The 20,654-nt window shown below is 52.1% G+C and overlaps 10 protein-coding genes and 1 non-coding gene across 11 annotated transcripts; 8 read left to right on the top strand and 3 right to left on the bottom strand.

Moving 5' to 3' along the window:
* The first annotated feature begins 64 nt into the window (after nucleotides 1-64).
* On the top strand, nucleotides 65-1,079 carry BDV37DRAFT_235616 (uncharacterized protein). Its single transcript, XM_032080528.1, has one exon. The coding sequence runs from the start codon at nucleotides 311-313 to the stop codon at nucleotides 566-568; it is 258 nt and encodes an 85-aa protein (XP_031947392.1). The 5' UTR covers nucleotides 65-310; the 3' UTR covers nucleotides 569-1,079.
* BDV37DRAFT_235614 (allantoate permease family MFS transporter) lies at nucleotides 65-3,134 on the top strand. The gene is made up of 7 exons (XM_032080527.1): nucleotides 65-915; nucleotides 972-1,016; nucleotides 1,079-1,270; nucleotides 1,382-1,527; nucleotides 1,580-1,639; nucleotides 1,696-1,950; nucleotides 2,003-3,134. The coding sequence occupies exons 1-7, from the start codon at nucleotides 723-725 to the stop codon at nucleotides 2,597-2,599; spliced, it is 1,488 nt and encodes a 495-aa protein (XP_031947391.1). The 5' UTR covers nucleotides 65-722; the 3' UTR covers nucleotides 2,600-3,134.
* Nucleotides 3,017-4,843, top strand: BDV37DRAFT_277714 (putative histidine acid phosphatase; the record flags this gene model as incomplete). Its single annotated transcript, XM_032085848.1, has 8 exons — nucleotides 3,017-3,125; nucleotides 3,177-3,310; nucleotides 3,375-3,493; nucleotides 3,544-3,651; nucleotides 3,700-4,070; nucleotides 4,121-4,350; nucleotides 4,404-4,524; nucleotides 4,638-4,843. The coding sequence occupies 8 exons, from the start codon at nucleotides 3,017-3,019 to the stop codon at nucleotides 4,841-4,843; spliced, it is 1,398 nt and encodes a 465-aa protein (XP_031947390.1).
* Nucleotides 4,844-4,945: 102 nt separating this feature from the next.
* Nucleotides 4,946-5,029, bottom strand: BDV37DRAFT_t6. Its single transcript has one exon. It is a non-coding gene; the product is annotated as a tRNA-Lys (tRNA).
* Nucleotides 5,030-5,928: 899 nt separating this feature from the next.
* BDV37DRAFT_290249 (Alpha/Beta hydrolase protein) lies at nucleotides 5,929-7,368 on the top strand. The gene has a single exon (XM_032088673.1). The coding sequence runs from the start codon at nucleotides 6,151-6,153 to the stop codon at nucleotides 7,060-7,062; it is 912 nt and encodes a 303-aa protein (XP_031947389.1). The 5' UTR covers nucleotides 5,929-6,150; the 3' UTR covers nucleotides 7,063-7,368.
* BDV37DRAFT_290243 (acyl-CoA synthetase) lies at nucleotides 6,636-9,004 on the bottom strand (the record flags this gene model as incomplete). The annotated part of the gene is made up of 4 exons (XM_032088672.1): nucleotides 6,636-7,341; nucleotides 7,399-8,543; nucleotides 8,602-8,915; nucleotides 8,976-9,004. The coding sequence occupies 4 exons, from the start codon at nucleotides 9,002-9,004 to the stop codon at nucleotides 7,180-7,182; spliced, it is 1,650 nt and encodes a 549-aa protein (XP_031947388.1). The 3' UTR covers nucleotides 6,636-7,179.
* Nucleotides 9,005-10,230: 1,226 nt separating this feature from the next.
* On the top strand, nucleotides 10,231-12,656 carry BDV37DRAFT_235610 (putative ABC transporter; the record flags this gene model as incomplete). Its single annotated transcript, XM_032080526.1, has 2 exons — nucleotides 10,231-10,972; nucleotides 11,025-12,656. 2 exons carry the CDS (start codon nucleotides 10,231-10,233, stop codon nucleotides 12,566-12,568), a joined length of 2,286 nt encoding a protein of 761 aa, XP_031947387.1. The 3' UTR covers nucleotides 12,569-12,656.
* A 72-nt stretch (nucleotides 12,657-12,728) lies between these two features.
* BDV37DRAFT_235609 (exocyst subunit EXO84) lies at nucleotides 12,729-15,238 on the bottom strand. The gene is made up of 3 exons (XM_032080525.1): nucleotides 14,669-15,238; nucleotides 13,321-14,599; nucleotides 12,729-13,259 (listed from the first exon to the last, which is right to left on the bottom strand). The coding sequence occupies exons 1-3, from the start codon at nucleotides 15,057-15,059 to the stop codon at nucleotides 12,869-12,871; spliced, it is 2,061 nt and encodes a 686-aa protein (XP_031947386.1). The 5' UTR covers nucleotides 15,060-15,238; the 3' UTR covers nucleotides 12,729-12,868.
* Nucleotides 15,239-15,253: 15 nt separating this feature from the next.
* On the top strand, nucleotides 15,254-16,764 carry BDV37DRAFT_235607 (TOM complex receptor protein TOM20). The gene is made up of 3 exons (XM_032080524.1): nucleotides 15,254-15,440; nucleotides 15,514-15,759; nucleotides 15,860-16,764. Exons 1-3 carry the CDS (start codon nucleotides 15,383-15,385, stop codon nucleotides 16,066-16,068), a joined length of 513 nt encoding a protein of 170 aa, XP_031947385.1. The 5' UTR covers nucleotides 15,254-15,382; the 3' UTR covers nucleotides 16,069-16,764.
* A 202-nt stretch (nucleotides 16,765-16,966) lies between these two features.
* On the top strand, nucleotides 16,967-19,120 carry gel2 (1,3-beta-glucanosyltransferase gel2). Its single transcript, XM_032090514.1, has 3 exons — nucleotides 16,967-17,254; nucleotides 17,358-17,488; nucleotides 17,610-19,120. The coding sequence occupies exons 1-3, from the start codon at nucleotides 17,246-17,248 to the stop codon at nucleotides 18,877-18,879; spliced, it is 1,410 nt and encodes a 469-aa protein (XP_031947384.1). The 5' UTR covers nucleotides 16,967-17,245; the 3' UTR covers nucleotides 18,880-19,120.
* On the top strand, nucleotides 19,121-20,411 carry BDV37DRAFT_3591 (alpha/beta hydrolase). The gene has a single exon (XM_032090515.1). The coding sequence runs from the start codon at nucleotides 19,362-19,364 to the stop codon at nucleotides 20,148-20,150; it is 789 nt and encodes a 262-aa protein (XP_031947383.1). The 5' UTR covers nucleotides 19,121-19,361; the 3' UTR covers nucleotides 20,151-20,411.
* The last annotated feature ends 243 nt before the right edge of the window (nucleotides 20,412-20,654 follow it).

The following is a 20,654-nucleotide window of genomic DNA, read 5'->3' as shown; positions in this document are numbered from 1 at the left end:
AACCACTTATATCAATTAACTAAGCTAAACACCATTCCAATGACCCTGCTTTCAATTGGGGTGGTCGACAGAGCATATGTTACTGGAAAGAATAAACTTCGGGATCACTTCATCTGCAGGCTGATGGCGTGATCTACTATGCCCTTATAACCTTCAGCAATATCTTGGGATACAAATGCTGTTTAAGCAGGGGGAGCTGTTGAAAAGAAACCCCCACGCCCAATGACACAATTTCTCAAAGTCAGGAACTACTCAGTATATAGCTTTCCTGCCATGGAAGATCTTTCCTCATTAGCACCGGCTCTCTCCAATGTCGCCATCGCGGCGCCCCAATTGCTCATCCATCACCTTTGCGATGTGCAAGCCGCTGTCTGCACTCCCTCCTCAGGCCGCTTTTTATCAAAGTCTGGCCCGCACCAAGGCTGTCGGCAATTCTGATTTGCTGATTAGCGGGCCAACGCTTTCTATACACTGCAAGATCAACGTTCCTGCGGGAGGAAGTAGTGGTCTTGACCCTGCGGCTATATCTCATTCGCCGCGTTCATCGCGTGAAATGCTGGGGCGATGATGTGCTGCCTGCCATGTGGTACCCCAAACGTTTTGCTTATTTTAAATAACTGCCCTTTGCCTGGTCTCAAGATTCTCTAGTCATTCCTTCAGTGTTGACCCTAACCACGGGTTCTTTCAGTACGGTCATTCAGTTTACGTCGGCCACCTGAACCATGGCAGAGTCCAGTAAGGAAGTAGAGATTACTTCCTCCTCGGAAAAAGCAAACACTGTATCTCCTGCAGCGAGCACACTTGCTGATGAACATAATGGCATCAACGAAAAGGCCCTACTACGAAAACTGGATATGCGACTCCTTCCACCATTAACGATACTGTATCTCTTGTCATTTTTAGATCGTAGCAATGGTATAAACCTTTCTTATGAAGCAAGATGGGCTCATTCTAATTATTCTCCCGCATAGTTGGCAATGCCCGCCTTGAAGGCTTGACGACTGATATCAACATGAGTACGGACCACCAAAATGAACCATTGCAAGAAAGCTTCACTGACGGCGATTGACGCACATAGCGGGGAACCAATACTTAACGGGGTTGACCCTCTACTTCATTGGTTACGTGCTGTTTGAAATTCCCTGCAACATTGTGTTGAAGAGGACCACGCCACGGATCTGGCTTCCCACGCTCACATTGGTCTGGGGTATTGTTGCTACCCTTCTTGGTGTCGTGCAGAACTATGCCGGTTACTTGGTTTCACGGACAGGTATGCCTAGCTCTCCGCAACCAGTACGCAGAAATACTGATGGGTCGGACGTCTTGCCGGTTCGTTGGATCTCTTGATCCACGGATACCGGAAGGCTTCTTCCAACGATAGCCCTTGGCATTGCAGAAAGTGGACTTTTCCCTGGAGTTGTGTTCTACTTATCTATGTGGTACAAGAGGAGTGAGCAGCACTATCGGGTAGCATTGTTCTTCAGCGCTGCGTCGCTAGCTGGTGCTTTTGGTGGAGTCCTGGCTTGGGTACGTCTCTCATAGTGAACTCCCGAACTACAACACACTGACTATCGCCTAGGGAATTGGACATATGCGAGGTGTTGGTGGATATAACGGATGGAGGTGGATCTTCATCCTGGTATGTATTTACGTACTCTTCTCCACCAAAACTATTATCAGCTTACCCTAGCTTAGGAAGGGCTGGCAACAGTCGTCATGTCCGTCATTGCTTACTTTTGGGTCTATAACTACCCTTCCACCGCAGAATTTCTGTCAGAAAAAGAGAGAGCGTTTATTCAATTTCGCCTGAAAAATGACAATGACTCGATGCGGGACGAGAAGTTCACCTGGTCCGGGGTTTTAGATGCATTCAAAGATCCGAAGGTCTGGCTATACGGACTTGGTTTCCATACAATGTCCCTTCCAATGTATACACTGTCTCTTTTTCTGGTGAGGACTCATGGAACAGGCCCAGTTCGAACGACTTACTGACAATGAGCAGCCTACGATTATCAAAGAGCTAGGGTACACAGCCGCTGAAGCCCAACTTCTCTCCGTTCCCCCCTACGCTGTGGCCACGATTCTCACGATTACTGTTGCCGTCCTTTCGGAGCGCACCGGTCGTCGGGCGCCGTTCATCATGGGCTCTACTTCATTCGCTTGTATCGGTTATATTATCCTACTGACGGACCACCGGCCGGGGGTATCCTATGTGGGAACTATCTTCGCCGCAGCCGGGATCTATCCCGCAGTTGCTATTGTGCTCTCGTGGCCGGCCAACAATGTGTCTGGACAGACAAAGCGGGCGATTGCTAACGCAATGCAGATTTCAATTGGGAACCTTGGAGCTGTCCTAGGAACGCAGCTCTATAGAACTGAGACGAGCCCCCGTTATTATCTGGGCCATGGGTTCGCCTTGGGATATCTTGTTGCGAACATTATCGTTGTAGGCATTCTCTGGCAGGTTCTAAGGCGCGAGAATATCCGGAAAGCGGAAGTCAGGGAAAGAGAAGGGCTACAAGCGTTAATGGGTGATATTGGAAATTCAGAAGGTGAATTCCAAGGAGATAAGGACCCTCGGTGGATTTTCCAGACATAGTACAGCGCATTGGACCATGGTTGTTTGCTCAGCTTAGTACCGCATCGCTCAAGAATGTCTCTTTTGACTTGGTAAATGAACAATCTTGCAAGTAATATAGATTTTGCGACGGTTTATCTTAGCGTTGATGCACGTGGCCGATCCGCGGCAGTTGAGCGGAACCGTCGCCCTCCTTCTTATCCTTTAGTCTCTTGAACCAGGACATCGGCTATATTTCTCGATCAATTTGCAACCGAGCTACTGTGGAGACCCGGCATGGTCATGGCTTTTTGATTTGTTCTACACTGTCCCCTGAATTAACCGCGTGGTTACCATCAAGCTATATAAATCGGACTGACCGGCAGCTTTGAGCTACCCTTTCACGATGTATTCTCATTGAACTCAACAGTTATTCTCCTTGTGACTTCCTACAGAACCATGGGTATGACACTTAGGAGCTTGTGGTTGCTGGGTCTGAGCTCTGCGGCCTCAGCCAGGGCGTTCGAACCGTTAGAGCATTTAGGTGCTAATTCTCCGTGGTTTGCGGGTAGGCTTGTACACCCCATATCATCATGAAATCGTCATCTGACGAGTCTAGGGCCTAACGTTAATAAGATTGCATCTACTGTCCCTGAAGAATGCTCCGTGGACCAGGCTGTTTACGTTGTCCGCCATGGCAGCAGATACCCTGATCCTGGTGCCTACCAGGAATGGGAGGATCTCCACAAAGCGGTATGCCCTCCATCATAGATTTAGTTAACTATATGCTTCTGATTAATCACCAAATATTATTCAGTTTCAATCTGCCCAGTATCGCGCTACCGGGTCGCTGAGCTTCATCTCCGACTGGAGTCCAGTGTTGAGGCACCCTGACCAAGAGATTAGTCAGTTGTCCATTACTGGCTATAAGGAGCTGTAAGTTAATCATTCGCCCAAAGGGTTGTTTGGTCGTTCACAGGATCTAGATACAACCTTGGTGCCGATTTGCGATTCCGGTATCCGACTTTCTACAAGGACAACACTCCTTTCTTGCTGTGGGCGAACGACTATCAGCGAACCATTGACTCTGCGAGGTAGGTAAATTGCTCTACTTCGGGTATAGTGGTTAACATGGTCGATAGACTCTTCGCTCGCGGTTATCTGGGTCCCAATGCTTCTTACGGCGATGTCTACGTTGTCGATGCAGATGCCTCGGGTGCTGCTGGCAACTCCTTAGCTACCTCTGACCAGTGCCCCAACTTTAAGGATGCCAGCGGGGGTGATCAAATCGCCGAATGGCAAGACATCTATCTCCCTCCCATCACCAAACGCCTCAATCATAAACTCTCCGGCAATCTCACTCTCACGGATGACCAGGTCTCCTTGTTTCCTTACCTGTGTGGGTTTGAGACGCAGATCACCGGCCAGGTCAGCCCGTGGTGTGATGTGTTCACGAAGCAGGAGATCCTAGAATATGAATATGCTCAGGATCTGCGCTACTACTACGGCACAGGTACGTGTATCACGACCGGGGAAGAGACGCGATTAACAGGTATATGGTAGGGCCTGGAGTGGGCAAGAACATGACCGTTATGCTGCCTGTGCTGCAAGGCGTGGTCAACCTGTTGAAGGAAGGACCAGCCGCCACTGCTGAAAAGGGCAACGGTACCTTGCAATTGCCTCCGTTGGTGGTGGCCTTTACCCATGACAACCAGATTAATGAGCTGGCGTCTATCTTGGGTGTTTTTGATGACCAGAAGCCGCTCGCCTCGGACAAGGTGGATCGTGATAGGGTACGCCGCTTTACTTTGGACCAACTTGAAATCTGCTAATATTTGTCCTATAGATCTATGTTAGCAGCAATGTGAATCCGATGCGTGGGACTATCGCTTTCGAGCGTCTTACTTGCACATCGGGCGGGAAGAGTACGGCTAACGTCCGCATTTTGCTCAACGATGCTGTGTACCGTGAGTCTGCCTTGCAATGTGCATCTTGCTTTGCCCCTTCCACGCTACGGCCCTATGTTTCTCATGTTTCTCTTTCCGGTTCTATTGGTAGTACGTGTCACTGATGTCCACAGCCATCCCATCCTGCCGTTCGGGACCCGGAAGCAGCTGCCCGGTTGACCAATACGCCCAGTACGTGGCGCAGAAAAGACAGGAGTACGGGTCGTTCGCCTCAGTCTGCGGCCTACCTGAGAAAAACATTACGACCGCCGGTGCCGACGGATCGGTGACCTTCTTCACAGATCTGACACTGCCGTTCCTGCGCGTGGTCAAACCTTGAATGCCGCAATACAGCCTAAGACTTGGGTGAAGGACAGACAGGTCGTGTATACTTACTGCCCTGAGTGATAGATGATTGAGCAAAAACCAAAGCAAAAAGAGAAGCCGAACGCGGGGGTCGAACCCGCAACCTTGAGATACCGTGACGACTAAGAGTCTCACGCTCTACCGATTGAGCTAGCCCGGCTACTTGTTATATAGCAGAGTGACAATATGGCTAAATATAGCTAATGCATGTAATACCAGAGCATTTCGAGCAATGGACACCACATCTGCAGGGGTTGGGCATCCGCCTGAGCACATGGTCATATTCCTCGAGCAGAGTACGACTAGTAAATTCCAAATCCATCCGCCGCCGGGATGCAGCCCATCCCGCCAGTTCCCCACCCGATCTGTAGTTCATGAACCTAACCCCAGATAAGCAGTCACAACCTCCTCGTGCATTCAAAAGCAAAACCCAGTGATGATTGATCACCAGACGGATCGGGTCCCATCGGCGAGAATCCCGTCCATGCCCGATCCAGCCTAGCCTCCAACCCTAACCGCCGACTTTGACCAATGACCCGCACTCGATCTACTTCACCTCGGCGGTGGGGAACAAAGGAACAACAGCCAAGATGCGCCGAAAACAATATTATCAATAGACGTGATAAATAACCGCAGGGATTCCACCTCAGCTCTCTCTCTCTCTCTCTCTCTCTCTCTCTCTTTGTATGTCATGCTGCCCAACGTGGGCCATCTTATACGAACGCCCCCTGTCGTGTTCTTCTTAGCGCTGAACGAGGATATCCCGGGTGTATTATTGGTGCTGGCGAGTTGCTGTGTGATGGGAGTACATTACCTTGTGTTATTTGCTCAATTATTTATTTTGCTTTTTAGTGTGAGTGGCTATCGTTGTGGCTCTGAGGGGGGAGAATTGATTCTGATTACCTACTTGGATACGACAGTGCAATAAATGTGTTGTAGCGGTAAACAAACTCGACTGGTATATAAAATATGGACCGAGATCTCACCGCAACGTAACGGTCACTTGTACAGGTCACATTTTTTTTTTTTTTTTACTTCACCTACTTTAAGTACCTGTTCCTGGATGTCGCTTAATCTCCGGTTCAGATCGTGACATATACATAATTAATTCTCCTGTTTGCTACTTATTCTCCTTGGACATAGCTGTCTGCATACATACATACCTATATACTTACGAGTATATCCGTCGCATCCATCTACAACACCCCACAGAATTCTAACCATCCAACTCCACCAAGAACAAAACCAACAAAAAGAAGAAGAAGAACAACAACAGCAACAATGCCCCCCAAACGAACCCTAAAATACCACCTCTTCCTCAAACCCGTTGCCCTCGTCCTGCGCGCCCTCGCCTACACCCTCGCCCCACGCATCACCCCAACGCCAACAACGACCCTGCACATCCCGTCCCGCGACCCCCAAAGAACCATCCCCGTCCACATCTACCGCCCCCGCAACCCCGCCAAGGGCCCCCACCCGGTGCTCCTCAACTTCTGCGGCGGCGGCTTCATCATCCAAGGCCACGGCCTCGACCACACCTACTGCAGCCACATCGCCGCCCACACCGCCTACACCGTCTTCGACGTGCAGTACCGCATGGCCCCGGAGCATCCCTTCCCCGCCGCCCTCGAAGACGCAGAAGATGTCCTGGGCTATGTGCGCGCGCGGCCGGAGACGTATGATGCGAGTCGCGTGGCCCTGAGCGGGTTCTCGGCGGGGGGCAATCTGGCGACGAGTCTGGCGGCGAACCACGAGGGCCCGTTTAAGGTGCTCGTGGCGTTTTATCCGTTGGTGGATGCTGTCAGGCCGTTGGGGGAGAGAAAGGCGCCGGAGCGTGGGGGGTGGACTTTGCCCGGCTGGTTTGTGAGGTTTTGTACGGTGGCGTATTTGAGTGGGGGGTTTGAAGGGCAGGGTGGGGATGTGAGGATTTCGCCGTTGCGGAGGGCGGTTGCGGATGGGTGGCGGGTCGAGAGGGTTTTGTTGGTTGCTGCTGCGAGGGATTTGTTCGCCCCGGAGGTGGAGGAGTTGGGGGCTCTGCTTGCGAAGGGCGGCAATGGCGGGTTTTTGAAGAAGGTCGTTGTTGAGCGGGTCGACGGGGTGGGTCATGCTTGGGATAAGGTTGCGAAGGAGGGCACGGTGGGGTGGGAGAAGATGATGCGGGTTTATGGGATGGTGGTGGATTTGTTGGATTAGACGTTTCTTCTTCTTTATTGCTCTCTTTCTTTCTGCTATGAAGGAGTTGTGGATGTGTGGCCTTGGTATTGTTTCATTTGTGGTGTTTGTTGGTCGAATTACATATACCCCCGTTTGTTAGACCAAGGGCCAGTATTTTTGGATGATCGTTTTCTTGTTCACCTTGCCCATTGCGTTGCGCTCGATGTTCTCGACGATCTTGAGCACCGTGGGGATCTTGTAGGGCGCCATTTCTTGCTTGAGTTGCGTGCGAAGCTTCTGGAGTTCGAGGGGCTCGGTCTGGTGGGTTAGTGAGCATTTGGAACCTGTGAAGTGTAGTATGGGAGATGGACGTACGCCAGGACGTTGTTTGACCACAGCGGCCACCCGCTGTCCCCACTCTGCATCTGCCAGCCCGACTACCGCTACTTCCTGGATGGCGTCTAGTCCCAGCATCTTCCGCTCTACCTCCAGTGCCGAGATCTTGTACCCGCCGGATTTGATCAGGTCGACAGATGCCCGTCCCTGGATAAAGTATGCGCCAGAGGCATCCCGTCTGGCGACATCCCCGGTCTTGAACCACCCGTCCGCGGTGAATTCCTTGGCCGTGGCCTCAGGCCGACGCCAGTACTCCAGGAAGACGTTGTCTCCCTTGATCTCAATCTGTCCGTCTTCGTCCACCGCTTCAACAACCTGTCCGGTTTCTTTCTCGGTTAGTCGTACTTGAACGCCGGGAAGCGGCCACCCGACACTCCCGTCGATCCGTTTCTCGACCTCCAGTCCGCAGCTAATCGCCATACCGATCTCCGTCATCCCGTAGCGCTCCAGGAGCGTCTGACCGGTGATCTCTGCAAACTTCGCCTTAATGGGGGTGGGGAGCGCTGCGGAACCGCTAACAACAAGTCGTAGAGCGCGAGCTCCATCCCGCGCCGCGGATTCCTGATCCGTTCCGCGAATGTGAGTTTCAAAGTAGTCAACCAGTCGGGAATAAATCGTCGGCACAGCCATGAACATGGTCGAGGAGCCCCAATCCTGCCAGCGGGACCAGATGACCTGGGGATCGAACTTCGGATGCATCTCAACAGTAACACCACTAAGAAAACTAGCCGCCAGGCCATTGATGATCCCGTGCACATGATGCAACGGCAGGACATGAATAAGATGATCTGAAGGTGCATATTTCCACGCCTTAATCAGACATTCCGCCTGGAACGTGATATTCTCATGCGTCGTAACGCAACCTTTCGGACTAGACGTCGTGCCCGACGTATAGATCATTAGTGCGCGCCTTTCCAGCGGACATTCTGAGCTAAATAGAGGTAATTGGACAGCCGTCGGTGCGACACGCTGCGTAAACGGGTCTAGATCCATGAACGGGATTCCATTCTTGGTCCCCTCCCGCAGGGATATTTCGAAGTGCGCGAAGCTCGGATGCAGGATGATCAGTGACGGGTCCGAGTCGCCGATTGTATAGAATAGTTCTTTCACTGGATGCGTTGTGCCTTATATTATGGACCAGCTATTAGTTAGTGTTTCAGGCGGAGTGTTTGCGATGCATACAGAGTGGGACGGTAACTCCGCCCGCTGCCCAAATGGCCCATTGTGCAACCACATAATCGTATCCGTTCGGTGTGAGGAAAGCTACGCGTCTTTCTTCTAGGTCCCCTGTTTCGGTGAGCTTCAATTGCTGGAGAATCTGCTTCTTTAGTGCTGCGGTGTCGGAAAGGAGTTGGCTGAAGGTGAATGATTGGTTCTTGGTTGTGTCAATGACAGCAATTTTATCCGGGGTTGTTTGCGCATGCTTCTTGGCTGCGAGGAAGAGTGGGAGAGATGGAATAGACGTTAAATTGGGGGATTGCGTCTGCAAGTTTACACTGCGCCGAGGTGTTAGCTGTAGTTAAGATGGGCCGAGAGCGGCGGTCCGGCTTGTATACCCGTTGCTTGTCTCATTCAGGACAGCCATGTTGGCTTCAGGAGGCAGGACAAGGTACGTAGAAGGAGGTGAGGACTATGCAATGCTTCAAAGCATTCAGTGAAAGGTGAGATCAAGTGAGATCGATTGGAATGCAGTTCTCACATGAGGTCAGCTTTCGGCATTTATGCGGGGGGAAGCTTTGCCGATCGTTATCGCGTCGTCGGACTTTAGATAAGGATACCCCTGGCTTCGGATAACCCGCTGGGCTTGTATACAGCAGGCTTAGCCTACTCGCGTTTCGGATTCCGAGTACCAATGTTGAGCCATTATAACTAGATCGTCTGTAATGCCACTGCGCTAGCATTGTATGTCTAGCACCTATAGTAAAACGTCTGGAAGAGACTATGTTTATCAGTCTGAGACCCCTTAACCTGAATATCAGAAGCTGAGCACGCCGTATGCCTGGAGGTATATATCTGATCCATACTCGCTATACATAGCAAAATCAGGAACCTCGTTTACTACATACCACCATGATAACTCGACACTGACTGCCTGGCCAGTCGATGATGTCTGGGATAATAGAAGCGTCGTCTTCCAAAACGAATATATTTCTTTTATATAGAGCTGGGTGAAATAGGAAGGATGTGACAGCGTTCTGAATACAATGATCTGTTGAGATCTGCTTTTAGTACTTTCCAAGTGTGTTCAAGGAGACTGCAACTGATCATCTTTGGCATGGTCCATAATAATGTGCTTGCTACCGACTGGATTGCAGCTATCTGTGGCATTTTCATTCTAGTCTAAGAGTGTGGAGATGGGAACTCTGGTATTTGTTTGCACTACAACGGGCGACCAACTGGCTAGTCATAGCAACGGGTGTGATTATGTCTCTTTGTCACTCTGAATATGCTTGTCTCCATTGCTTAACAGTAGAATATTTTATATAGATGCCCGAATAACCATCCTAATCCGGCAATTACAGCCGATGATCTGAGGATACTCCAATCGGAGCCGAGAGACTACTCCGGCCAGTTCTGCTGATATCCAGATCCCTCATACGAGGTATAGAGTTACATCGGAGAGGAGGAAGGCTTCGCTTACTTCTTGAACTTCAAAAGTAATCCAACTCCATTGCGTCATCGACACCGACCACCATGCAGTGGACACGTGACCGTCGGAGTTGAAGACAAACTCCGAGAGTCCTGAGGCAGCATTGGAGATTCAAATAATCGCCAATCGGTCTGGATGGGAGGAGACACCAGGCGGAAATCATGATGCTCAGAGGACCTGCATCGCGGACAAGGTTGCTCTGGCGACCCACGAGTCTGCTGCGCACGACTCGCGCAGGGTCGTCATTGACACCGCCACTAATTCGCATCCAAGACGGAACCTTCTATCAGAACTATCCCAGTCCAGACGACGCCGCCAACAACCAGAACCCGCCTCTCTTTTCCAACCTCAATTTCACTCTACCCGCCGACCGGGCAGCATCGGCTGAAAGCAATGGAGATCAATCGCTGCAACACTGGGCCGTGATCGGTGCCTCGGGGAGAACGCAACTGCTCGATATTCTCCGCGGCCAGTATGTCTGTCTCCCGCCGACGGCTCGCTCCAACCCCTACCTCCTCACAGACGAGATTGCGAAGAAGGATCCTCGGTTACGGTTCGTTGGAAACGCGATTCAATATATTGGGTTCAGCGGTGAAGGGTCGGGAGCGATTGGTGGTACCCGCGGCGCCTACTTGAGTGCTCGCTATGAGAGTCTTCGGGAAGAGACGGACTGGTCGGTGATTCAATACCTGAAGGGTCAAACTTCCTTGAACCCCCTGGAAGGAGAAGAAGGTGGAAAGATACGGGATGAACAGCTACTCAATCAGGTCATCACCGATCTGCGACTGGGAGAGCTCCTGGACATGCCCGTCGCAAACCTGAGCAATGGTCAGACAAGACGTGCGCGGATCGCAAAGGCGCTACTCAGCAAGCCGGAGCTGCTGTTGTTAGACGATCCTTTTAGTAAGTGGCCCTCTCTCAGGTTACTTTCAATTCTATTGCTAACAACTTCTAGTGGGCCTTGACCCTGCGACCACCAGAAGCATCTCTGGCCTTCTCCAGCGCCTAGCAGCCAAATCGGACCCCCGATTAATCCTCGCCTTACGGCCGCAGGATACCATCCCGGACTGGATCACGCATCTGATGCTCCTCGGAAATAACAACCGAGTCTTATTTCAAGGTCAGCGCGCCGAAGCGGACACGGTATTCAATGTGTGGAAACGAGTCGTCAAAGGCGGCCGAGAGGTTTCATCTCTCGCTCCAGAGGAGAAAGTGATTTTCCGTGAAGCAAAGAGCGCCATGGAAGCTGGCCATCTGGATCGCCAGCTGCTCTGGGACCTCCAATTACTAAAGTCAAAGCCCAGTAAGTTAGGCCTGCCTGCTACGAAGGGAGGGGAACCAGTGATCGAAATGGAGGGAGTCCGCGTACAATATGGCGAGAAGGTTGTTCTGGGTGGATGGAAACAAAACATCAATGGTGAAGAGAAAGACGGCCTTCACTGGACCGTCCGTCGTGGACAGCGCTGGGCGATTCTGGGAGCCAATGGATCCGGCAAGACGACCCTTCTCTCCCTGATCACCTCAGACCACCCCCAAGCATACGCCTTGCCCATAAAGCTCTTCGGCCGTTCCCGCCTGCCCGAGCCAGGAAAGCCAGGCATCTCCATATTCGAACTCCAATCCCGCCTCGGCCACTCCTCACCAGAAATCCACGCCTTCTTCCCCCGACAACTCACCATCCGCCAAGCTGTGGAATCCGCCTACGCAGAAACCTTCCTCTCCAAACCCAACCTGGACCACGCCCGCGACCTCGACGTGAGCGCCGCCCTGCGCTACTTCAAGGCCGAGCTGGACCCCGACGCCGCCATCACCACCAACGAGAAACCCCCGAGAGTGCCTGTGGAGAGCAGAGCACATTTCCCGCGGATCAACTTCGTCCGAGGCGCCAGCCCCAAGTACTCGCCGATGGATTTCGACGTCGAGTACGCCGACAACACCCTCTTCGGCCAGCTTAACACCGCCCAACAGCGCGTCGTCCTCTGCATCCGCGCGCTCGTCCACAAACCGGACATCGTCATCCTCGACGAAGCCTTCTCCGGCATGCCCGCCTCCATGCGCGACAAATGCATCCACTTCCTCGAAGCCGGCGAATACTCTCGCAACCGCGCCTCCTCCGCCACCCGCCGCTCAGACGGCAAGGAAGACTGGTTGCGCGGCTACAACCCCGACGAGACCGACATCCGCCACCTCGGCCTGTCCGACGACCAGGCCCTCATCATGATCAGCCACAATCGCGAGGAAATCCCCGACAGCGTGCGCTACTACATGCGTTTGCCCTCGGAGAGCGTCGAGGGTTCCGAGCCGCTGGATTTCCGTTTCGGGCAACTGAAGTACGCTAAGACGTTGAATGAGCAGAGCACGTGGGATCACGCCTGGTTGCCGCCCTCGGAGTTCATGGCCCGGGGGGCCATCCGGTCGAGGCGGGGGAAGACGCTCGGTGAAACTGAGGAGAGTGACGATCAGGATGACAGGATATATGAGTGGTATTCTATTGGGTAAAGGGTAGATAGATCGCTAGTAGACGTGATGTTCTTGGCTGTGTGCCCGGGTTGTGTGTATGTGTGTGTATATATATATAGTGGTGTATAAGACAAAAGCGTATCCTGTTCAACCAAGAACACCAATTGGGGATTACTCTAAGGAGCCTTGGACCAGAACATATCCAACAACAGTAGCATTCGATCAACGACGCTCACTCAGAACAAAAACTATCTAAAGGACAAGAAGGATATATAGTTCAAAACGAGTCACTATCATCATACATGCATGCATCTCAAAGCAAGTCCGCGAGAGCCGCAATTAGGCCTTCGCTGCATCCGCCAAGCCCGAGATCAGCGCCTCCGAGCGAGTCATCTTCGGCTTCTCCACTTTCTCTCCCTTGTTCAGCTCCAGTCCCTTGGCTACGAGGTCGGTGAAGTCAATCCCGACTTCCGTGAGTAGGTCGGCATGCTCGTGCACGATGTCGATGCACTTCTGCCAGACGGTCGTGCCGCGCTGCACGCTGCTGAGCTGGCGTGTGAGGAGGGCGTTGAACCCGTCTAGGTGGTGTTTGGCCCATTTGATGCAGGCGCTGGTCATGATGGCCGGGAAGCATTGTTGGTAGATGTTGACGGTATTTTTGATGAGAGTGAAGTAGACGTAGGAGATTTGGAAGATGTATAGAGGCAGGTCACCTTCGAAGACACAGGCTCTGTTTTCGGGATGTTAGTTGCTGTGCTTTGGCTTGTTTGTTGAAAGGGTAAGGAACTTGCCTGATTCGTTTGGTAATCACGTCGGATCGGCATTTCAAATAGGCCTCTCGGGCTTGATTTTCAAAGCCCAAGCGGGTCAGCCAGGAGACCTTGGTCTTGGTGGCGTTTAGGAACGAGGGCGTGTCGACTAAGGATCGCGACAGCACCCCTGCCAGTTTGGCGGCTCGCTCGTCCACTTTAGAATTGATCACGTCCTGCGCGACCGAGTTGCCTTTCAGGCCTTTGGCGAGTTTCCGCAGCCGCTCGATGTTGGAGACAGCTTCTTCGAAGCGCTGAAGCGCGATGTCGATGTCGAGTTCGTCGACCTGGCCCTCGACCCATCGCAGGTTTTGTTGCTTTCCGTCTACGTCGATGCGGACTTCGGGCGCTTCGCGTTGGGTTTCCACGGCGCTGAAATCTGGCTTTACCATGGAGTATGACGACTGTCTTACTCCTAGATACCCAAATGACTCGTTCTTGCCTGGGGTCTCTGTTTCAGATCGCAGCGTCCGGCGAAGGTCTTCTACGGTTTTGCGGAATGTCGCGAGAAGGTCGATCTTGGCGGAGCCATTCCGCTTATCATGGCGATAGGTGAAGGGTTTAGAGCCCACGCGGACACTCACAGCGTTCATGATACCACGGTCTTCTGCTTCTTCACGGGAGACCCCGGGGCCAAGATTGGCACCGAGGTCAATCATGTCGACATCCTGCAGAGGCCAGCACTCTTCCGCGACGAGCTTGGTGGGCACCGGGCCCTGGTGGTTTGGATTGCTCTGATCCACACGCTTTCGCTTTTTAGCCGCTACAAGCAGGTGGTCGTTCAGAAGCACGATGTGAACTGGTCGCCGGGGCTTCCAAGTCGCAGAATCCAGCTCGACCCAGTTTCCCGTCTCCAATACGATGTGCCGACCTGGTACCACCGGTAGGAACTTCTGCGATCCTTCGACGGTCTTCCACAGTGTCTGCAGCTGAACGTTCCACATGCTCTCCAGATTGGCAACGGAACTGCGATTGTTTCGCTTGGTGATGCGTTCGTCCAACGTCGGAGACATGGGATTTGAAGTGTTGCCAACAGTCGCGGTTTGCCCCAAAGCTGTTGTGAGCTCTGCCATGAGAGTGCGGAGAGTGCGCATCTCTCCCTTGAGTTTCTCCGCTTCTTTGCTGATCTTGATGAATTGCGTGCGATTCTGGTAGACATTTTGCTGGAGGTCGGTGGATGTCCTATTCTTCACCTTCTTTAAGCTTCTCTGATACTCTTCGATCTCTTCCTCGGTTGCATTGGCTAGGAGGTTGGCGACGTCTGATAGGCACGACCAGGTTAGCAAGACTATACCAATGTCTATGGAGGATTCATGACTGTGAAACTTACATCTATCAACTGGTAGACTAGGGTCGCGCAAAGCATTCAGATCCACTTGTGGCGGACCCGAGGTCTCTGTCGAGGGCCGTCTGCTGGTTGACTGAGGTGGACTTAGCGCCGTATACTGTGTCGGAACTTTAGGCACCCCGGGCACCGGGGGTGCATTCGCGGCGTCAAGATCGGGAGCTTGATTGAACCGGGTGGAATATCTCCTCTTCACCAAATCGGAGGTTGCATCTTTTTGAGCAGCGCGTTCGCGTGAAGTGGACGTTGACGTAGCAGTCCTGGGGTCGACGGCCTTACTACCGGGAGGGAGAGGTCCGGAGATCGGTTTCGGCGCACTGATCTGGGGCCGGGGACGGCGGGATTTGCTGCGGAGAGTCAATCCGCGGCTTTCCATATTGTCTGGATCACGAAGCCCGACGGGAACGGTTCAGATTCATGGGGAAGAGGAATGACGACGTGGAGGTATTGGATGGGGAGCTTGCTTGAACTCCCCCCGAGCGGGACAGAAACCCCGAGGCGGAAGAACAATGATCCTCCGCTTTCAAAATTGTCAGAACATGAGAAAAGCGTCACTTCCCCAGTCATGTCCCCATAGACCAAATAAACATCCCTTTCTTCGGTTCGGTCGGACTCGCCTGAGGCACTGGACTTATTCTACCTCTGTGCTTTCTTTTATCTTTCTTTAATAAATAATTACACGTTATCTCCCGTGACACCATGAGGACGTCAACTTTGGTCGCTGCTTCGGCCGGCACGGTCCTTACCGGCCTGCTGGGTAAGAACATAACATCAAAAATCAACCGATCATGAAAGCCAAACTAATCAATCTATTTTTATTCGGGATTTAGCTTACGCTATTTACTTCGATCACAAGAGACAGACCGACCCTGAGTTCCGCAAGTCGTTGAAGAGAAACAACCGTCGTCTGGCGAGAGCTGTGAAGGAGGAAGCCGAGGCTCAAGGAGCCCAGGAACGGGAATCCATCAAGAAGTCTGTCCAGCAGGCTCAGGATGAGGGTTTCCCGACCGAACTTGAAGAGAAGGAGGCTTACTTCATGGGCCAGGTTGCCCGGGGAGAGTCTCTCTGCGCTGAAGGTATGTTTCTGCTGCGGTCACGCCATCCGCCTTCCCTCCCCCAACAGAATCATAGACGAGATTCCATTTGAAAGTAGCGGCGGTTCACATATAACCCTAGGCTCAGACAAGGTTGAAGCCGCCCTGTGCTTCTACAAGGCCCTTAAGGTTTACCCTCAGCCTAAGGATCTGATCTCTATATATGACAAGACTGTCCCCAAGGAAGTCCTGGAAATTCTGGCCGAGATGGTCGCCATGGACGCCGGTTTGAAGCTGGGCACATTCACTGGCGAAGGTGGCAGTGCTGAGTCAAGCCATGGTGTCGAGTAAAATAACAGACGTGACGCATTCATTGGATCCGGACTCGCGCCCTCGGCATTGTCAATCATCCAACCCCCTTCCGTATAAAAATAAGAACTTTGCTTGGCCTGTGATCTGGCTTTCTCAGGTCGTCGGGTCACGCTGGGCCGTGGTCCGGACCCGTTTTCTCTTGCATTTGGGCTCCTAATTGATGCGAAAAGGTTGATCGATCTCTGTGAAGGTCGACTCTTTTCGACGTTTACGCCTTGCGATGTCACACTCTCACCCTCTCCGCTTATTATTTGTTACCTTTTTTCCTCCTGTTCCCTGTATATTTGCATCATTGCCCATGTCTTGGCCGCCGGCGTGGCGGACTCTCTTGGTATTTCTCGGCGCCATGACTTTTTGTTTCTCATTTTTCTCCTTCGGTTATTCACCCCCTATTTCACCAGTCTTGGGGGTTTCTTGGGACGTGGACAATTCTTGGGTTACAGGCGCCAACGTTTCCTTTTCCCCAAGTGCTTCTCCTGACGGGTAACATTTGGGACTGTATTTTAGAGAGGCAGTAGTGTATCAACAGTGAGCCATTAAACGTGGATTGAGATGCAACAATGATGTATTCCTGATTAGGTGATCTGCAACCCTATCCCTGATCCATATCAAACAGCTATTATGAGCTCAAATGACCGGGGAACCGTTTCACCTCTATCTACCGATATTGCCTCCCTTGGGAAGGACTTAAATTAAAATAAAAAAAATAAAAAAAATACCATCGCCTAGTTTCAACTTTGAAGACCCTCCGCGCCAAGGGTCTTGTCGGTAAAGGGGATTGGTTCTAGTGAACTACTAGTCGGGAGTGGAGTCTCATAGTGCTGGAGTATACCCTTTAATGAAACTAAATTGCTGGGCATCAGTTGGTTCGGAGGGGGCCAAGGGCTCGCTTTCACTCAGTCCTTTCTTTTATTCAAAAAGCCTTCTGCCGGGTCGACTCGCGACTCTTCTCTCTCCCTCCTTCCATTCATTCCCCGTCGCTGTGCTTTTTTTGTTCTACCCACACTCGCTACTTCCCTCTCGGGTTGTGTTTGATCTTTGTGCGCCTTTGCGCTCGTCACTCGTTCTCTTTCTACTTTGGAACTTCCTGTGGAAGCACCTCCGTCCGATCCTTTGACTCCTTGTGCTTGTTTTCTCAGCGAGAGAGATATAGAAAATGCCTTCGGTCGGTTCACTTCCTTCCCCTATCAAAATTCGATATCCACATTGATATAGATCCACCGATTACCCAAAAAGGAATATTGGCTGACTAACGGCCGAGTGTATAGATGTACACTCGTCTTTTTGCTGCGCTTTGCGCTCTTGCGACCACTGCGAATGCCGTCACCACCATTGAGGTGAAGGGCAAGGACTTTGTCAACAGCAAGACCGGTGATCGTTTCCAGATCCTGGGTGTCGAGTACGTTCCTGTTCTGATCTACCTTCTGTTCACTCTCTATGATCGCCTTGCGATCCATGATATTCGATCGCGTTACCTCGTGGGGAAAGCGGTGGTGTTGATCATCATGTCATATCTACAGTTACCAACCCGGCGGTTCTTCCGGCTTCAAGAAGGACAAGGACCCTCTCAGCGACAAGGACGCATGCTTGCGTGATGCCGCTCTCATGCAGCGCTTGGGTGTGAACACCATCCGTGTCTACAACTTGGCGCCCAGCCTCAACCATGACGACTGTGCTTCCATCTTCAACGCAGCCGGCATCTACATGATCCTGGATGTCAACTCCCCTCTGTACGGCAGTTACATTGACCGTACCGCCCCCAAGAGCAGCTACAACGCCGTCTACTACGAACAGGTCTTCGGTGTGATCGAGGCCTTCAAGAACTACCCCAACACCCTCGGTTTCTTCGCCGGTAACGAGGTGATCAACGAGCAGAGTGTCAAGGAGGTTGCCGCTTACATCCGTGCCGTCCAGCGTGACATGAAGGACTATATCAAGAAGAACGTTGACCGCTCCATCCCTGTGGGTTACTCCGCCGCTGATATCCGTCCCTGGTTGATGGATACTCTGAACTACTTCATGTGCGAGGACTCGGACTCGCCCAGCTCCCAGTCTGACTTCTTCGGTCTCAACTCCTACTCGTGGTGCGGTGACTCGTCCTACACCAAGTCCGGTTACGACGTCCTGACCGAGGACTTCAAGAACGCCTCCCTGCCCGTCTTCTTCTCCGAGTACGGCTGCAACGAAGTGACTCCTCGTGTCTTCACCGAGGTGCAGGCTATCTACGGCGAGGAGATGACCCAGGCCTTCTCCGGTGGTCTGGTCTACGAGTACACCCAGGAGGCCAACAACTACGGCCTCGTCAAGCTCAACGACAGCGACACTGCCACTTTGCTCGTCGACTTTGAGAATCTGCAGAAGCAGTATGCTAAGCTCGACATGAAGCGTATCCAGGCCTCCAACTCGACCCAGACTTCCTTCAAGGCCCCCAAGTGCAGCTCTGACCTGATCAAGAACGGTACCTTCCTGAGCAAGTTCGACCTGCCTTCCCGTCCCTCCAAGGTCCAGGACATGATCGACAACGGTCTGTCCAAGGCCAACACCGGCAAGTTAGTTGAAGTCTCCACAACCTCCATCCCTCAGAAGATCTACGACCATACTGGCAAGGAGGTCACCGGCATCCAGCTGAAGGCCCTTTCCAGCGGCGAGTCCAACACCCCAAGCACCTCCGGAAGCTCCAGCTCCGACAGCGACTCTGACAACACCAAGGAAAGCGCAGCGGGCAAGATGACCGCTTCCTTCATGGGTCTGGTGGTCGGTGCCGTTGTGGCCGCGGTCTCCGTGCTGTAATTAATTGACTTCGTTGTGCTATATTTCACATTGCGTGCGTTGAATTAACTTCATGTATTGTCTTTTTCTTCGTGACCGAGATGACTCTGGGAGGGTCAGCAAGTTTATGATACCAGTTCTGGGACACTGGGACAACTGACCCACTGGAGATGTTATTTTAGAATGGAGTCTTTTCGCTTCTCATCGGTAGAACGATTTCCTTAACAGTTTAATTTGAAGAATGCTCATAAGAAGGGAATATGATCGTCCCACTATTTACCTACACGAACCGACCACATACAGAGCGTCATTTGCCCCACAGATAAAACTAATCTACTGCTATACGCTTAGACCGTCAGCACTAGAATAACTGAGAGTGATCCTGGCCAACATAACATGTATGCCCGAAGTATAAAAATCCATACACACCACATGAACTTCCCCCCAGTCTTCCAAAGAACAAATAGAGATCCAAACAAAAACCCCAGTGAAATAAAATCAACATGTCCCCCAAGCCAACCATCCTTCTCATCCACGGCGCCTGGCACACCCCAGCCCACTACGAGCCCTACACCACAGCCCTGCAGAACGCAGGCTTCGAAGTCCACTGTCCACACCTCCCAACCTGCACGGGCCAGTCCCCCCCAACAGCCACCTTCGCCGACGACGTCGCCCTAATCCGCCAAACCCTGCACTCCCTCACCTCCGCCGGGAAACAAATCCTCCTCATCATGCACTCCTACGGCGGCTGCGTCGGCACCGACGCCGCCCAAGACTTCCTCCACCCATCCCCAAACAACAAGAACCAACCTCCAAAAGGAGGACAAGGAAGCATAATCCACCTCCTCTACCTCTGCGCCTACATCCTCCCCCCCGGCTCATCCATCCAAACCATCATGGACCAGGCCGGCGTAGACGAAACCCTCTGGGCGCAGTTCATGGACGACGATGAAGCCGGACTCACCCTGCCCCGGGACCCCGGGCTGTGGTTCTACGAAGACCTGGAGCCGGAGACGGTGCAGAGGTGCATGCAGGGGCTCGTGAGGTTTCCGGTGAGCGTGCTCCGGGAGAAGACGAGCGGCGATGCGTGGCGCCGGTGTCCGGTTACCTATGTGAAGACCGAGAGGGACCGTGCTGTGCCTGGGCTGTTTCAGGATTTGATGCTCGATGCGGTGAAGAAGGAGGGCGTCGAGATTAGGGTTTTGGGGTTCGAGGCTTGCCATAGTGTTTTTTTGGAGAATGTTGGGGGTTTGGTGGGGGTTGTTCGGGATATAGAGGCTGGGGTTTGTTGAATGGGGGGTTTTGGCTGGGTGGTCAAGTTGTTTGTGTCCCCTTTCTTGGGAGTAGGTAGATAGGACTGGATTATATTATATTGATAGTGCCCTGCACTGAAAATCATATCTATCACCAAGGTGGGGGATCCTCTTTACACACATGCTCGTATGGTTATAGTTCCCCTTGCCACTCGCCTGATTGCAGCTTGTAAGTGAAGTTACATTTCCTCTCATGAGTTAGGGAATTGGTCGTGACTGAGTGGTAGTGCATGTCTGTGGCTCAGTGATACCGAGAAACCATGGCAATATGCGGCACATCTAAGTGCACAGATTCATCTGACGAGCTCCAGGGAGTTCTCAGCAGTAGCGATGGCAGTCAAATTATAGTTGCAACGGCCTTACAAGTAGTCATTTTCGGTAATACTCTAACAGATCCTCACATCGATACATAAATCCCGAATTGTATATTAAATGACATGATAACATGATCGAAACACAGACATAATAAATGAACCGAAAGCA

The sequence above is a fragment of the Aspergillus pseudonomiae genome (genome assembly GCF_009193645.1).
Source record: "Aspergillus pseudonomiae strain CBS 119388 unplaced genomic scaffold BDV37scaffold_1, whole genome shotgun sequence".
NCBI lineage: Eukaryota > Fungi > Ascomycota > Eurotiomycetes > Eurotiales > Aspergillaceae > Aspergillus > Aspergillus pseudonomiae.
The sequence above is the reverse complement of the archived record's forward strand: the minus strand, read 5'-3'. Positions and strand labels throughout refer to the sequence as shown.